The sequence below is a fragment of the Dermacentor variabilis genome, chromosome 1 (assembly GCF_050947875.1).
Source record: "Dermacentor variabilis isolate Ectoservices chromosome 1, ASM5094787v1, whole genome shotgun sequence".
Classification (NCBI taxonomy): Eukaryota; Metazoa; Arthropoda; class Arachnida; order Ixodida; family Ixodidae; genus Dermacentor; species Dermacentor variabilis.
Window position 1 is genome coordinate 113,265,047 of NC_134568.1, and position 17,781 is coordinate 113,282,827.

The 17,781-nt window shown below is 45.8% G+C and overlaps 1 protein-coding gene across 2 annotated transcripts in view; it reads right to left on the reverse strand.

Moving 5' to 3' along the window:
• Positions 1–10,345: 10,345 nt before the first annotated feature.
• LOC142583127 (uncharacterized) overlaps positions 10,346–17,781 on the reverse strand; it is a 115,130-nt gene continuing 107,694 nt past the window's right edge. Inside the window, exon 3 of one of the 2 annotated variants that reach the window (XM_075693461.1) lies at positions 10,346–17,528. In XM_075693461.1, coding sequence (XP_075549576.1) covers positions 17,334–17,528 — 195 coding nt within the window. In that variant the 3' untranslated portion in view covers positions 10,346–17,333. The remainder of the gene's footprint in view (positions 17,529–17,781) is intronic. The other variant, XM_075693470.1, reaches the window with a different exon arrangement.

Genomic DNA, 17,781 nt, shown 5'->3' on the forward strand with positions numbered 1-17,781 from the left:
AACATGATGATCTTCCTGTGCCAAATAAGAAGAAATAAACGGCCATGAAAACACATGTGTATCGCTGAAGGCCGAAGCAGAGAGCCCGAAAGAAAACTCGCTACACTTTCGTTTTCAGTCATGTATTTACAAGCGAAAATAAATGTTACGAGTGGGCGCTTAGAAATAATACACATAACGAAGACATCATGAAAAAATTAAGGATCGCGCACATGCATTAAAGAAAAAGGAAGAAGACAGCGAAACGAGACAGAGGGAGCTTCAGAATTCAAAGAGAAGCGCATGAGATAACGAGTAGCAACACAGAATGTGGACAAATGCTTACGTCCATACTAACAAAACTTACCTTACGTTAGTAAGAGAAGTTTCGCTCTCCAGCTGCTCCCAATCGCTTCTCGAGCGTAAGCAGAGTGAAGTTTGCAAGCACAAACTCATTAGCCGAGCAATCAGCGTTGCTAAAAGCCTAAAATACGCGTATATAAATGTTCACGGCTAGTACAGGACATTTGATGCTGCACTAAGTGCACTCTCGAGGCTTTGAAGCTCAGTGGTACCACGTGTCCACCTTCGGCAAGTATAGGCACGTAAAGAACCAGAGTAGACTTCGTTGCGACTCTCAAGGCACCGCCCTAAGTTTTTATATATATATATATATATATATATATATATATATATGTAATGAACGAGAAGAAAGGCAGTTAACTGAGGGGGCCGATGTTTATTAATCATGTCATAACAGGCCAACAAGAACAACACAGGATAAATTACTTGTACTTACTAATCAAAATAAACAAATTATCAATTAATGGAATTTAAACTGGATGCAAAAACAACTTGCCGCAGGTGGGGAAAGATCCCACGTCTTCGCATTACGCGTATTATCCTCTACTAATAGAGCTACTGCGGCGCCGTTTTCCCATCGACTTTCCGGGGTTTTTATATGTTGCTACTAGAACTAACCCTGTGAGCATTAGCCAACGCCACCACTCACAAGCCGGATGTGGAACATCCTTTCTGCCGCAGGCGTCATGAGTATGTGATCTTTTTGGGTGAAGGCAACTGGTCAATAAACCCACACGTGCTACCTGAAGACATCAATGTTGCTGCATTCAAGACCCTCGTTATGTATATAATGTACCAAATTTTTAAAAATTACCTGTGACAAACAGCACAATTCTAACCCTTGATATAAATTACTCGATGAGGCGGTCACAAATCGAATACTTAATTGAATAAATAACATGATTCCGCTAACTAACTTTTCAATTAATTTATACGCACATGTGTTAATCTGCGAATTATAACCAATGATTATAACCAATGGCATATCCACTTAGAACGAATTTTCAGGATCGCACCAGTTTCACGATATTAATTTTTAGTGTGGGACGAACTGCATTGGCGTTCCAGTTAGCTTTCAATAAAATGCTGTCTTATGCTCTGGAGCACTGAAGTTCAGCTTCATCATCTCGGGCTGACTTTATGCAGTGCTTTGGTACCCTCACTTGACTAGTTCCATTCACCATTATGTTTCTTTCTGTGGCGAAGATGAAAGCACCGTTTTTTTAACGCTTAATAGACACTCATTGAAACTACTGACACTCAATAAAACTATTTAGTTCCCTTGTTTCGTAGGCGTTTTTCTGCATTACAAAAAACAATAGTGTATTAGAAACCTCACTTCGTTGGCTTGATTCGGACATATCTGTCCCTTAAGCCTGCATTATTAGAGTCTGCAACAGTAACGTTTGCTACGCAGTCCGGCGCAGTGTCATTGAACCTAATTGATTACTTTGCTAAATTGTATTTTTTTATTTAGCTTTTCATTGCTTTTTTAATGTTTCCCCACATGCTAAGCGCTTTACATCTACGCGACAAAGTCCATTAAACCGTAACTAGGCTGGCTTCAGAGGCAGCAATTGAAGTGGGAGGGCAGGCACCAAGGCAACCAGTAGGCAAGCTCTCCCAAGCAACAAAGGACCTAATAAAGAAACGACAAAGAATGAAAGTGTCCAACTCAAGAGATAAGATAGAATTCACGGAACTGTCAAAACTGATCAACAAGGCGAAAATAAGGGATATTCGAAACTATAACGTGAGAAAGACTGAAGAAGCCCTAAAAAATAGACGCAGCCTGAAATCAGTGAGAAGGAAACTTGGCATAGGACAAACCAGGAAGTATGTACTGAAAGATAAGCAGGGTAATATCATCAGCAATCTCGAAGGTACAGTGAAAGCAGCGGAAGAATTAAATACTGACCTGTACAGTACCCAGAGGAGCCACGATACCTCCATTCGAAGCGGTAATGAACAGGTTGCAGAAACTCCTCCTATAACTAGTGATGGGGTCAGAAGGGCCTTTCAAGACATCAAAGGGGGAAAGTGGCAGGAGAAGATGGAATAACAGTCGATTTAATTAAAAATGGAGGAGACATAATTCTTGAAAAATTGGCGGAGCTGCTGACTTGAAGCTTGCCATTATCATTGAAAAGGAAGGTGTACAATCAGTGCATTTTACCGGCGCTGACATATGGGGCAGAGACTTGGAGACTGACAAAAAAGCTCGAGAACAAGTTAAGGACTGCGCAAAGAGCAATGGAACAAAAATTGCTAGGCATAACGTTAAGAGACAGAAAGAGAGCGGTTTGGATCCGAGAACGAACGGGTGTAGCCGATATTCTAATCGACATTAAGAGAAAAAAATGAAGCTGGGCATGTGATGTAATGCGCAGGTTAGATAACCGTTGGGCCATTATGGTTACAGAATGGGTACCAAGAGCAGAGAAACGCAGTCGGACGGCAGAAGACTAGGTGGGGCGATGAAATTTGGAAATTCGCAGGCATAGTTGGAATAGGTCGGTGCAGGACAGGGGACAGGGCATAAGATAGGCTGCTGCTGCTGCTGCTGCTGATGATGATGATGATAATGACAAAGTCCACATCTTTAATTCACTTGACATCTTTTGGCTTTCTTTAACCGCGTAATTCTTGGCTTATTCCGCATTGTGGGTAGGTGCCATGTACCTTAAAGGGCCCCTCACCAGGTCTGGCCATTTTGATCTGACAAGCGCAGAGCACATATTGCGCAATAACGATCGTGTCTGCAAAGTATATCATCGCTACGTGCCGCGGAAAGACATGAAATTTCAAACCGAACGCCGTTTTCCCTTCTCCTCGCGGCCGCCGCGCTCTAAGCCGGAGGAGGACGTACACGTGGTAGTGCGCCTACGTACACGTGTTTGCACTATGTCCCTCGTGGTGACACGTGAATTCGAGAATTATTCAAGGCAACATCTGTTATTTGTGTAATACGTTGTTTGAATAGACAACTTAAAGCTTAGAGAAATAATAAGACTAACAGACCAAATGTGTGCATGTGTTGTTTTACTTCGCACCGCAGCAAGAGAGATGTACTTCCGTTTCGTCTGCTTGTTCGCACGTCGTGTAGTCGCGAGCGCAGACACCGAAATTATATCATTTTCTAGCGTGTTCCAGCGCGAGATCATGCTCTGCGATTAGCTTGTGTCTGCCTCAGTATTCGTGTAGCCCTGAATTATATCGCTAGTCAGTTGTCCTCGTGCATAGCGGGCAAAATTGTGCGCTGTGAGAAACGAGACAATCACAACAGCTCGCGCGCGACGCCGTCAGCGGAAGCGCGTCGTGCCACAAAAAATCGAGGAGAAAAAAAGAAAAAATGAAAGCGTATGCGTGACGTATGCGTTACGCGATCTTCGCGGTCCTGTATGGGAGAACGCAGGGAAGGAATTTCGTTCGCGGAGGCTGGACGGGGCAACTGGAGAGAGTGTGTCGTTTGGCAGTGGAGCTAGCCTCTGGGTTCCCGGCACTGAAATATTTATATCTTGGCTATTAATGGAGCCGATTTGAAAAAAATTCTGTGGCAGAACGCTTCCTAGCGGACACGTAACAACTTCCAGCGTATAACCGAAATTTGATATGGGGCCTGGTGAGCGGCCTTTTAAGGTCAACAACAGCAGCAGCAACGCCGACAGCAGTATCACTGCGTGGGTTAAAATTACCTAAAAGAAGATGTTAGGTTTACCCTGTTGTGGGTGCGAGCCATAAGTGTGGATCCTCCTACTCCTCCTGCTCCTCCTCCTCTTCTTCCTCCTGCTCCTCATCATCATCATCATTTTACACAGTGGCCACATGGACGACTTTTCGAAGCCGCTCACTATTCTGCAGGTTCTGCGCCATCGCATAAAACTTGTCCAAAACTGCGACCGATGGCGCGCTTTCGGATCCGCGTGCTCCTGCGACTGGTATTGCTAGTGTGGTTCACTTTCGCCTGTCTCCTGGTGAATTACGTCCGGCTCGTCAAGCGCAGCGGCACGCCTTCGGTGAACAGTAGCGTGCAAGTGGATGGCGGTGGCAACGTCGGCTCGTCTCGCACCTTTGCCTCGACGGTGGGACTGCGACCTGGCTCGCGGAGCTAAATAGTGGCCACTCCGGGTCACTACAGCTTCTATGCTAATGGTCCGGACACCGATCCGAAGTACATCGTTCAGGAGCCAGTCGCACGAGCCAGTCGCAAGAAAGTGCGCCCAACGTGAATTCTATATAGTGCATGTACGCAGCGCTCGTTTCCGTTATGCTGAACCACGCCCATCGGCCATGTTTGTGAAGTCAGCGAACACCGGCAAGACCGGAAGCAGACTGTGGCTCCCAGGCTCGGTCGTCCAACGAGCAACGGGGCGAATGGTTGCGATGAAACGCTATTTTCACAGTGCCCGCTGCGTCGAGCTTTTTGTCAGAGCAGCCAAAATAGTGGTGCACCAAGACACTACCTCATGTTGGAACTTACCTATTTCTTACTTACTTACCTGTTTCTTACTTACTGTGGGCAAACTGTTCAATGAATCCAGCTCTAGTTACGTTTCACTGCTATGCTCTCCAGCCGCTCGCCCTCTCGAGTATGCTTTTGTGACAAGTTCCTGGCAACACTGTCCTGTCTGATCAACTCTGAATCATCGTCCCGTTTCGCCGTCAGTGGGCAGAAATAGAACATTGTGCAATGTTGAATATACTTTCGAAGCGTCCGCTTTCAGATACACTGTCCATGCACCGGCTCCAGGTTTTGCTCAGACGACCAGGCGTATTCGCTAAGATACCTATATATTATTTGAACGACTCCTATAGTCTGAAATCATTGGTCTTTCTAATTTCTGAAATAGCTCTAGTTAAGAGCGTACAGTCGTGCGACTGCCTATACCGCACGACAACTTTACATGCACTTGCCTTGCGTCATAATTCGCACACTATACTAACGCACAGCAAGAACCCTGTTAAAGCGACTACGCGTGCAGGAAAACCCAACTCGTTTTGAACGAAGGTGCCAGTGCTGATTGAGTTCCAATGCACCCTGAGCCAGAGAGAACCGATATAGCGAAGAACCGAAGTCAGCAAAAAGACCAGCAGTCGGGCTAAAATCGCCGAACTAAGAGTTCGTTCCAGGTTTGTACGTAGGGAGCCTTGTGTTAATTGCGGCGCCGTCCTCGGCACAGGTCGATAACTTAGCGGCCGGCTGAATTTTTCTGCTAGCGACTAAGAGATAGACGGGCGATTTTCCAGTAATTCATCTAAAACATATTCCTCAACCAACCACTGCTGGAAATGTCATCGCTACGATAGCAATAGCAATTGGCAGCTTGTTTTTCTGTCAGAATTTTCAACGAAACGTTAAGAAACGTCTCTATAGAGACAATATAGAGGTATGTGTCATTAAGTAGTTATGTTGTTAAATGGACGTTGGATATATATATATATATATATATATATATATATATACAATATGGCACATGATATGAGTGAGTGACTAAACTTTATTGCAGGTCCGGCGAGGACGCGAACTCGTCGCGCACCCGGCTAGTCCCACGTCGGGACCGGCAGGTCTAGCCCACCGGCCCTGTCGCGGTCACGCCGGACGGCCAGGATTTGCTTTTCTAGAGTGGGGCTACGCAGAAGCGAGTCGCACTCCTCCTTGATGAACTGGGGGTATGTCGCACCGCACTCCCAGAGCATGTGCGCTAGAGTGGAGGTCTGCCCGCAGGTCTGGCAGGCGTCGTCGCGATACACGTCGGGGTAAGCCTCGTGGAGAACGGACAGACACGGATATGATCTGACTTTTCCTTTTTGCAGACCATTGTCCGAAACATTTCCTCAGTAGCGTCTCACTCCTGGCTTAGTATTAGGAGGTAAATAAGGCGTGGCTGTGGCCACGTAAATTACAACAATTTGTCAGATGCCGCAACTATAGCGCTTAGTGCCGCAGCCATGGTTGTGTGCACGTGATTGGTACCGTTTGCTACAGGCGAAGGTGGTTCAGCCTTTGCAACTGCTTCTTTCCTTTCTTAATGTAGACGCGTGCCCCTTATCTTCCTTGGTGGAGTTTCGGGATGTGTGTATTTCTTTCTGTTTTTCTTTTGTTGCTGTCTTTGAACTAGCTGACCTTGGGGTTGGTGTTATGCGTACTACCATGGCCGGAATGAAACGTGGATTGTTACTGATGTCCTTTATGTGAAACTCCATGTCTGATAACAGACTGTTTGCGCGAACGTTCAATAACAAAAATAATCGTGATTTTATTACCGCGTTAATAAAGGCTTCCTAGGAGTGGCCCACTTCCTACCAAGAGGATATTTAATTAAGGTAATACCAGTTGCGCAATTACACTTTGAAAGGTGGGAATAAATTCTGCGTAATTCGTTGGGCAGACTTATTGAAGCGGACTATTGATTTCGCCGTCTGAAAATTCTGCAGGAAAACACACTTTGCAGTAAAGAGACTCCTTTGTGAGCTCCTATTGTTTGCTCTTATTTCGACAGGCGCCACGACGTGTGGTGAATTCGTCACATTATTATTATCATTTTCGTAAGTACGCGTGATCTACTTGATGCGATGGGGTGCTTGCGAAATGTTGGAATGATGTATTAAAATTGCTGTGGATGGTGGGGAAGAGTTAGCGCAGCCAATGGCCGTCAGTCGCGTTAACATGGCTTCCAGCCTTAGTTCGCCGTGCACAAATCAACAGCAAAGCTTTCAATGAAACGTCAAATAGATTAGGAAAATTTTTTTACGCAATTGCTTTTACCACGACAGACTACGACGAACTAATGAGGTTATGGCTACTTCAGGCGGGGGAGCAAGTTGATATGTCGTTGTGGACGGTTCCGGCGTTGTTGCAGTATTTTAATTATGCGGGTGTGTTGTGATGTGCGAGAACGTGTGGGTGCTTCAGTCAAGAAATTTCGACAAGTTGCCCAGTGTTGCGGCTGTGTAGCTATAGGCTTACTTGTGCTCCTATTTATATCCTAGCGAAATGAGCTGGATGTGGTGGCGTAGTGGCCATGTCCTTGCGCTACTAAGCCCGAAGGCGCGTGATCGAATCCCGCCCACGGCAGCTGCATTGCGATGGGGGCGAAATGCAAAAAAAGTGCCCGGGTACCTTGCATTGGGTGCACGTTAAAGAACCGCAAGTGGTCAAAATCAATCCGGAGTCTCCCACTACAGCATGCTTTGAAATCATATCGTGGTTATGGCAGGATTTAATTTAATTTAAAGAAGCTGATAGAATGAAGGCAACTGCGTCGGTTTCCATGTAAGAGCGTTTTTATCTGGGTATGGACATATCGAAGGTTAACGCAGCATTCGTGCTTGGTCTGCAACCTTTATCGCCGCCCCGTTAGCCCCTAAAAGAAACAAAGTGCGCCTTGTCGACTACTGCTTGTCGTGATGAGTTGTGTTTGCACGCGGCTGGAGCTAGTCGCATAAACGTGTCTCGCTGTAAGTGTCAGTACACGGTGAGTAAAGCAGCTTAGTTACAGGTGCTATGTCATGTTCTACATCAGAAACTTGTAATACTTTCTTGGGATCGTCAACCTTGCCGCACATTATATCTCCAATATCAATTTGTGTAAGAAAATTACTGACGCGCAGCTATACCCCGTATATATACGACAAACAATTAAATTCTTATTCATCATGTTATCTTCTCTGTCTTTTGCTGCGCAGAGAATCTGACGTAGTGAAGTGGGCTATATCTATTAGAAATAGCAGTGTTCAACAATACCCCCATAGTGCGAGTATAGCTCCACGCTTGAAATTGCAGTTGTACGAAATAACGTTCCATAAAGCTTCGGCTGGGGCTAGTTGGTATGGCATCGTTCTGCTTGCTGCGCCATACTGTTTATACGAAGGACAAAAAAGAGACACACATGGGCGCAAACTTTCAACTGTTTATTATTCGCTAGCGCACGTCAAATCTGTAGACTAAGGGTGACTGTAAATAAAAAGAAAACGAGATGAAAGACAAAAAATAAGCCAATCTACGCACATCTGGTTTAACCGCGACAAGTATGGCTTGATCTGACATCCGTCTATGAATTTATAGGCTGTTTCTCCGGGCGCCACTGATGGTGTGCTAACGTGGTCTCCTGAGTCATTTTTGAGCATGAAATACGCTTCCAACATTTCACGTGCTTTTCTAGATACGAATCTAGCCAATGCCTTGGTTTCTTTGAAGATAGACTTGCAGCCGCATCGTGCGCAATGCGTCGCCAAATGCCCTGGTGACTGTAGCATTTTTGTCACATACTTGTGTTCTCTTAACCTAATATCAATACATCTGCCAGTCTGGCCTACGTAGGATAAAACAGACGTTTGGGCGAGTTGGTAAGACATACTTGAAAGAGAACAACGCGGTTTTCGCGGGGACAAGCAGGGATTTTCCGCACGTGAAAGGTATCTTGTACACAAGGTTGTCGACACAATCCGAAAACCTGTTTTCTTTTGCGTGCTTTATTTCGCATTTGTTTTTGTCAGATTTTGTTTCGTTATTTACTATTTTACATAAGCCTTTCATCTTTAGAGTAGCTGAAAAAACCACGTTGGCGCCGTATGAAGTTGTATGAAGCCTTATGCGATCAAGGCTTTGGTACCAAATAAGTGTTGTGGGGAAGCCGCACTGACGTGCTTATACTCAATTATCATTCCTCGCTTTGTTAGTTAGCGCTTACTCGAAATCTGCCATTCTTTCACGTGCTGTACATGACTTTTTTCAACGGAAGTAGCCAACCTTATCTACTGATCGCGTCTTTTCACGTGAGTAGTAGTGAGTTAACGTAAGGGAAACGTGTTCTCAATGCATATAAAATGTAACTTCATGTTGCAAACAACTGGACCTAAATAAAAAAAATAGTAGCCAAATGAAAAAGCGGTCTACTAAGAAGAGTAGGGCACACCTACTACATGTGCATGTTTATTGCCAATTTACTGTTCACACTAACATTTCGACTAATAAAAGTACACTTTCATTTTAGTCCTGATAAATGACCGTCCAGGCGCTCTTACAACACTCGGATACGCGTGCCAGCCCCCAACAAACAACACACACCTTTGTTTGCTACGCGTGTCCACCCTTTCTGAAGCATTACAGTCGTATCGACTGCTGCGTCAAAACAATCAAAACTTAATTTACTTGTGTTGTCCGCTGGAAGCCATGGTGCGCACAGTTTTGAGGTCCGGTGAAGGGAAAGGTACACTTGACTTGTGCGCACCTTGCACACCCACCTATTCAACAGAACCATGGACTCGGCATGCGCACTTGCCAGCGAGTGCAAGGGAAATAATTAAACAATTGTTTTCCCCGCCACCTCATCGAAAATCTCCGACCAACGCACATGCATCGGGCTTGAGATACCGCACCACTGGTCTTCAAGATGGCGGCATAACTTGTGCAGTCATCAGTTGTAGACACCTGTTCGAGTAAAAGAATAGGCTTGGGCTTATTCTAAAGGGGGTTCATAACTGTTACACATGGCCACACAGGTATGGTAATACCTCAGAGGCCGGCGCTCAGCTAAATACGGGTAGGTCTGCGTCGCTTCGAATCTTCAGGAAACTGCTTACGTGTGACCCAGACTTCACCAAGGCTTGCTGGCATGCAACATAAAGAGCGTTCCTACAGGGAGTTCCAGCGATCTGCCAACACTGGAAACAACTGTGGGATGGACGTACCTTGCAGCCTAGGTACACAACTTTGAGCCTCATATAGGGAACAATGAATAGCGTGCACTATTGAACTTGTGCTCACCTTCATTGCTAAACGTTCTCGCAAGCTGCACCAGGTGAAACCCCAGATGAGATGCTTGGTGAAGCCTGGCGTACTAGGCCGGTAATTGTCACTCACGCTATAATCAGGCGACATAAAACGCTAATGTTGAGCATCGGGAAACGGAATATTGATACCGCGAGCAAACGGCATTGTCATCAACGGCGCATCTTTGCCGAGCGTCTTTTCTGTCGCGTTGTCACCAGGAACAGCCAAACAAACCATTAAAAACCTTTATTAACGTATACCGGGCTTGTACAAAAGAAAGGCCATAACAGAACAGAAAAACAAGGTTCACTTCATTCGTGCGCATCAGCAATGCTAGACAGAACAGAAAAACAACTTAATGAACAACCATATGCGCTCGAAGTAAAAAACAATGCCCTTTACAAGCACAACTAGACTGAAGTCAAGGGGAAAGGTTCCCGGAGATCAGATACGGCCAAATTTTTAACAACGTGGGCTGCTCGTAATACAAGCGTCGGTCGTATCAAACACCTGCGGTATAGATTAATTTATCTCGCATTAGACTTCTTGCAAATAGATTTAGCCTACAGACGCACATGTTTTATTACGTTCCTAAATTTTCTTTAAGGCTCAAAATTTTATCGTTGCAGGGAAAGAAAAGGAAGTGGGGGCGGGGTATGCGCGTACCAGCGCGCAACCTTTTTGCGCCGCTTCCATTGCAGCGACTCTGCAACGACACACGATTGTGATATCAGAACTGCTTGCAGAGGCGGTGTCGATTGCAGTCAATGGCGTATTATTGGGTTTGAGCCAATTTTAAAAAAATGTTTTGGACATCGCATTCAGAACGTTCTTTCCAAAACATTTTGTCTAAGCATGCGAATGTGCTGTGTAAGACAGGTACGGGTAACACGATGATGCACCGCTGCAGAAGCAAGAGTCAAGTTCTCTTTTTTGCCTGTATGGTATTTTCGTACTAAGTGGTTGTTTTTTTCTTGACTAATCTGCAAGTAGTTTCTTCTCTCTCTCTCTCTCTCTCTCTCTCTCTCTCTCCAGTTAATATCTTAGTCGTATCTCTCGCAGTCGTGGTCTCATGTCGTAGTCGAAAAAAAGAAAAAAAAAAGACGTCGTGCAGGCTCAGGGACGCAACCGTATCAGGGAGGCAACCGCACTGGGGTACGGTTGCAGACGCTGCATGGGCACCATGGTATCAAAATTATGCAACCAAATAAACAAGTTGAATTTATTCGCGCACTAGAAAGCTTTGATGACGAACTTATGTTTCAGCGAGTGCGTGGTCTAATTTCGCAATCGTTCTCTGCTGGCTCCCTATTCGCAGTGGGGCCGTTTGTTTTGTAGAGGGTGTTTGGACACTGTAGGGCAAAGAAATGACTCCCCCCTCCTTCTTTCTTTTTTGCTGGTGGCGGCCGAGAGTGCTCTGCGCTGCTCGAAGCCCCGCCTACGCAGTCGTGTAGATGGTTGGGGCTCCTGTGCTTGCGCCGCCTACGAAGACGGACACGCTCCGCCGTGGTCAAAGGGGTTGGATATAACCCCCTGTCTTGCTGGTCGATCGAGTCTCTTCGCGCCATTTTTGGGCCGTATATACGTGGGGAACGCAACGGGGGCCATAGACCAATAAGCGTGAAATTTCTGCAACGAATTGCACACTTGTAGACCTTGTAACTACTCACGAGGATTAGAATGAGTTTAATAAATTTTACCTACCATGGCGGAGTGAGCTCTTTCAAGCACGGCCGTTTCTGCTCGGATGGACAAACGCACTACCGAGCTTGCACCTCTTTGAAAGCACTGCGCGAGGCTAAATTTAGCTCCGATTGCGGCACGAGTGGTGCGAGAACAGCCTCACATCAGAATGCAACACACGCATGATTGAGTAGTGTTTTTTTTTTTTTTTGCTCTCTACACAGTGATACCAAAGGAAGAAGCGTAGATATTATCGTTGCAAAGATAGAAGCGATAATGGTACAACATGTTTTCGTTACATGCGGTTTTAGCAAGAGATCCCCTCGGACCGATTTTAAAGACATTTCCCGTCAAAAAAGAGAGAAGGAACTTTCGGTCTGTTTCATGAATCGTTTCGTTTGTGAGAATGCAAACCGCGCGACTGAATGTGTGAACACCATTTGATTTCCTTGAGGTAGTTCAGCACACTCGCAAAGTGCAAACGTCACTTGGGCGCGAAACCGATCGGTTGGTGCCGAGTTGCACGAAACCATATACTGTTCATAGCATTCTCAGGCTTTTACACAATATAGGATCCTTGCTTGAAGTTACATGCAAATATCACCGACAAAACGTTATAACGTAACTCCTCCAACGTATGGGGACCGTCCTCGCATACAGGGAGCCCTGTGATAAGATAAAGAGGGATATGGTCATCTTATACGTTAGTCATTGCTAAATCTGGCTATGGTTAAAATTGCAAGGATACGCTTCCCTAAACTTACGCGTCTATTTAGTGACAGGCTGTCTTCGCGGAGGCAGAACCCGGGGAGGAGCGCAGTTGTAAACGTATCCTTGACATAATGTGAAGAATAAATGGGTCGCTTGCTCTGAAGAGCTGATTGCCTCAAAATAGTCCTTTCAATACATACCTCTTGTGCGTGTCAGTCGAGTGTATTTGGTTTATAAATGTATAAATTGAGTCCAGAATTAATCCACCACGTTCAATACATTATGCAATCGTCGCAATGCGCGAGATTCTTTCTTAGAAGAATAAGTTCTTTGTGCTTGCTAGTGCTGCTACATCACCTGATGGCGATTTTCATACAAGTTTAGGTCACCGTTAATTAAGCCGTTCATTCTTCAAGACCCCATGCATATATCATGGGCGAACAACGTGCTTACAGAAATGCGCCGATGCTATTTAAAGGAACGCATAAGAACAATCCAGCTATGAACGAAGTCATAGGTGCCTATGGTGGTTATAAGCGCACTACGGTTCACTTTTCGACAGCGAGACATCTAAGCGACGCACCGAATAATTTGTGCTAAATGCAGTGCGCCTTACGCCATCGTCATACAACGATCAACAACGCAGCGGAATGAAAAGATCTCATTGCAGTACTGAATCCACAAAGAGGTGAACCTTCCGGCTCCTATTTCCGTCTACTCTGAGCTGGGGACATGCACTGATATTCTCGCGATATCGGCGGCTTAATGAAGTTAATTGAACGAATGTTTTGGTGGCAGTTATTAATGATCTACATGAGCCATTTTCAAATTAAGAAACAAGAAACTAGACTTTCTTTAACGATTCCCTTCAGCTTCTCGATATAGGTGTATTCCTTAATGTTGTAATTAAAATGTTAATTGGCATTTGCTTATTAAATAAATAAATTGATTTCATATTTTTAAATAATGTTTATATGGACTGGTAATTCATCCGCAGTGATGTGATTCGGGTAAATTTTGTAGGCTTTTTGAAAACAATTGTTCGAAGTAAAAAATAAAGCAAATATCACGCATATATTGTATATACAGGTCCTTAACTAACTTTGCTTACGTCTTTAAACGAAATATTATACCTCCAACGCATGTGTGTTCTCTTATGTGTGTCCGTTTATTTGGCGTCTTTATATTTTATAATGAACAGCTAGCAACAAGCCCAACAGGAAGTGCTCCAACGCATGGTTCGACTGAGCACTCGTGTTTTTATTCTCCAACACAAATTTTACGCACTAAAGTATGGATAAATGGCCTGCAAATATATCATTCCACTCTTAACACATTGAATTGCCTGGATATTTTCGTTAGTGGACCTGTAGGCCACATCGCAGAGTACCAGTCTTCCCTTACGAGAACTGAAGGAGCTGTGATTGTGCGGTTCAGCATTAATTGCTACAATGTGCCAAGAAGCACTACAAACTAAAGTAGATGCATATCTGGGATAGGGAAAGCCTCCCGCAAAATATAAAATAACATATAAGTAATATAACGACATCGTCACGCATACACACGGATGTTTTCGTGAAGTGAACGCTTAGTATAAGAACTTAGGCGTTCTAAGAACGTCACGTAGGGAAAATACGCTACGTTTCAAACAGCACACTGGCGCCCAGAAAAAGCTTTCTTTGGTTTATTTTGTAGGGAAGAAAAGCTTGGGTATGTGCTGGAATGTCTTTTGCAAGTAATTATGCAATTTGCTTGCGTGATATTATTGTTGGTGAGCTCATGTGCAAATTTTGCGAGCTCGTTTCCCTCAGTAACAGGCTACACCTTTATGGTGGGTTTGCGGCCACGTGATGGTGAGCATGCGGTTGCGGCATCCGAATCGTTATATGGATTGCCCTTTGCGAGCACACACACACACAAAAGTGTAGCACCTTGCGTTATAGCCTCCAAAGTAGGGGAAAGAAAGGTTGCCAATAGCCCAGTGCTTTAGGCTCCCTACCCGTATTTAATGCAAATAGGTTCTTACTCTAGAAGCGTTCGCAATAGTGAGTCCAGATCTAATATTATCGTAGAAAGCCGGTCAATGGCGAACACCTCTGATGAACGAAAACCTTTGTTAGTTCGGCCACCTATTCTTGGGTGTATAGGGATGCTGTTGAAAGACGGATGTCCTTGTCGACCAGACCGCCTTATACGACAACAGTCTTCTGAGCCTTTCACAAAGCACAGGGTCCTTGCGCCGATTAGTCGTCGAGAAGCAAATAGCTGACGCCGTTGCAAAAGCTAAAAGCTTTCTTTCTCTGAACTGACAAGTTGAGAGTTTTTCGAAAAGGTATACGCTTTGAGGGGTAGAACTCGTGCGCGTCTTCGCTCCGTCCATGACGTGGGAGCGAGCGGTATATAAGGGTGAACGTATTTCAATAAATTTTGCTGATATAGGTGCGAGACTTTGTGTGTAGGCATAATTCTCGCTTCTTGAAATGGGGAGAAAAAGAAAGCAATGGGACAGGCTATAAACGACTTCGACTATCATGAGCTGTGGTTCTATTCATACGCTCAAAGAGGCAGGCAGCAGTGTTCAGTGTAGGAGACAGATGCCAAGAGCTTAGAATAGTTGTAATATCATGCGCAGAAGCAGGCACATTTTGTGATGAAAACTAACTGGAAGCGCGGCGTCACGCACCGAAAGGAATTGCACGCATATCGTGACACTTAATTCTCCCCGAGCAGTCACCAAGCGTTTAGCATACCATATAGCATTTCGCAAGTAGAAATAACTTCATAAAGAACAGGATATATTGATTTGTCAATCAACCATGCGGTCTATCAACACATTTACTTTCAGTTGGCATACTAACGTCATTGTTTACGTCGTGAAAAAAAAAAGTGACCATATATTGTCCGCCATTGATATTACAATACACGACACGACCGATGAGATCTAGTCAGATAGCTCATCGAACTGTTGTGTTAGTTAAAGCCAGCGACAAAAGGAGTCTTTTGGCATCTACACTTAATCATTTTTTCCTTAACGGACTTTGGCAGCCGTCACGCCACAGGCTCAAGGCAGATGCCAAAACACAACCTCAAGCATGTAACTTTTTGCGACATCGACTTGCACCGGAGGTTTGCCCCATTTAACCCCATCAAGTCGAAGCTTCCCTAGCAAGCGTGTACCACAGCTGTGCGTTTACGTCGTGGCAACGACGTTGCCTTTGTTTCTACAGTGCAGCGCACGCCATGCTCGTCGTAAGTGCTGCGCTGGTGTACGTTGCTGTGTGCTTCGGCACCGTCTGTCGAAGGCAGAGTGAGCCAGGTGCACATTAGCACGCGCTACCAAGCTGATCGTGAGCCTCGCTTTTCATTGCTTTATAGCTAACTCGATCCACTTAATCAGTGCTTCATCGGCTTCACCTTACGCACCAACCGGGCCTTCGCTATCGCCAAGCAGTGAAACAGCCCAATTTCTCATAGTTGCGGGCAACCAATTGCCCGGCGCTCATGCCGTCATCGTCGCTGACGAGAAGCGCAACTATCAATGTGGCTCCCCCGTTTGGCAGCGCGTGCTAACAAACAAAGCTACTCTCGAACTGAGCCTCCGGTGTAGGAGGAGCAAGCACACAAAGAAGCGCACGAGTCGCGCGCTAAAGACAGCCGCGACGGGGGCCGTGTACGAGTCAAGGAAAAGTGACGAAACGCGACATACTTGTCAATATGCGTGAGTATAGTAAAGCAACAAAAGGCGAGCGCTTGTGAAAGTACCAAGCCTTAATGATAAAACCATTAAGCCTTGGAAATATCTTTCAAGTACACTTTTCATAACATAGGTGATATAGTAACAAAAGAGTATGAACATTATTTCAGTACTGCGGTTTCCAGCGACCAAAATGTAGCGCAACGCTTTCTCTGCAGAAGAGAGGAAACTGTAAGCGATACCTCGGAGGGCGCCTTCGTGAACAACAACACACGTAGCGTTGCCACGAGGCCGCGTGCGTACCTAGAGAGGCACAATGCTTAACTATATGGGTGCGATTAACACAACCAGGCAGCGTCAATTCCTGCTCTTTTATTTTTCGTCTCCTCTTTTCCTTCTGAGTAAACGCAGGTAGAACTGCAGCGACGGCGTGTAACATGTTTAAAAGGCATTGAGTGCGTAGCCGTACCTGTCACCTGGCCGAGCATCATTCGTCACTCCAATGTCTCAGACATCAACGGGGACAATGGTGATCTATGTTCCGAGGTTCAAGGCGCTATAGGCTCGCTGCAGTAAAAGTCCTGCAGCGACGCCAATCAGCTGATCTCATCATGCACTCGCGCAGCGGCTTTGAAACTTTTGAAAAAGACTGCACCTGGGTGCTGTAAGTCCGCTTCAAATGCATTCGTATTCTCCTGCCCCGTAATGCGCAGCAAAACTAAGGTCTCCATTCACACTTAAGCTGGGCAACCGCGTTCTTTAGCGCTACAAAATACGAAATCTGACAGACAGCAGACAGGGCAAGCGCCTTGTCGTGTCTCCTCTCTGTCACTTTCTCACGTGAAAGAGCCAAACGTCAATATGTTGACTGTATAGTACACAAACTAGGCCCAGCAGACAGAGCCATTCAGAGCCGGACACTAGTTGCGCTCCAGTAAGGCCGCTGGAATTCGCTGTACGATGTCAAGTATAGGGCATTCCGCAATCAGGGCCAAGGTGCGTGTGCGACTGCATGCCGTGCGAGTGACTGATTCAGGCGAGCATTGTGCAGGGTGGACGATGAATACACGTATAGTCGGTGGGGTGCCAAGGTGCTGGTGACAGGCATCGAGGGCTTTCCGCGACAGTCGGTCACCGAACGGCCGCTTGCTGCTGCACCGCGGTGGTCGTCGCGGGCCCCGCGCTGCGCCAGCCAAGGTACGGCGTCCGTAGTGATCGGTACACCCAGGGCCTGACGACGCTGCGTGACGAGCCCTTGTCGCGGAAGGTGACCCGCTTGGGGATCACCAGATTCCTCCGGTCAGCCGGCAGCGATGTCTCAGCTGTCTGCGAGATGATGAGGGCGAGAGAATGAAACGAACTGTGGCCGGACACACCGTGCCCACCGGCAGCTGTGCAGATAGGCGCACATACTAGCTTTACTGAGTCTTTACTGAGCCTACTGATGGGACAGTCAATGGCCACAGTTATGCGAAAACGTCGCATTGTGAGTGTCTAGTAAAAAAGAGTGTAACGGTAGCTCATCGTGTACCAGCAACGCGGTCCTTCGTGGTTCATGGGCCGAATTCGCAAATTCGTT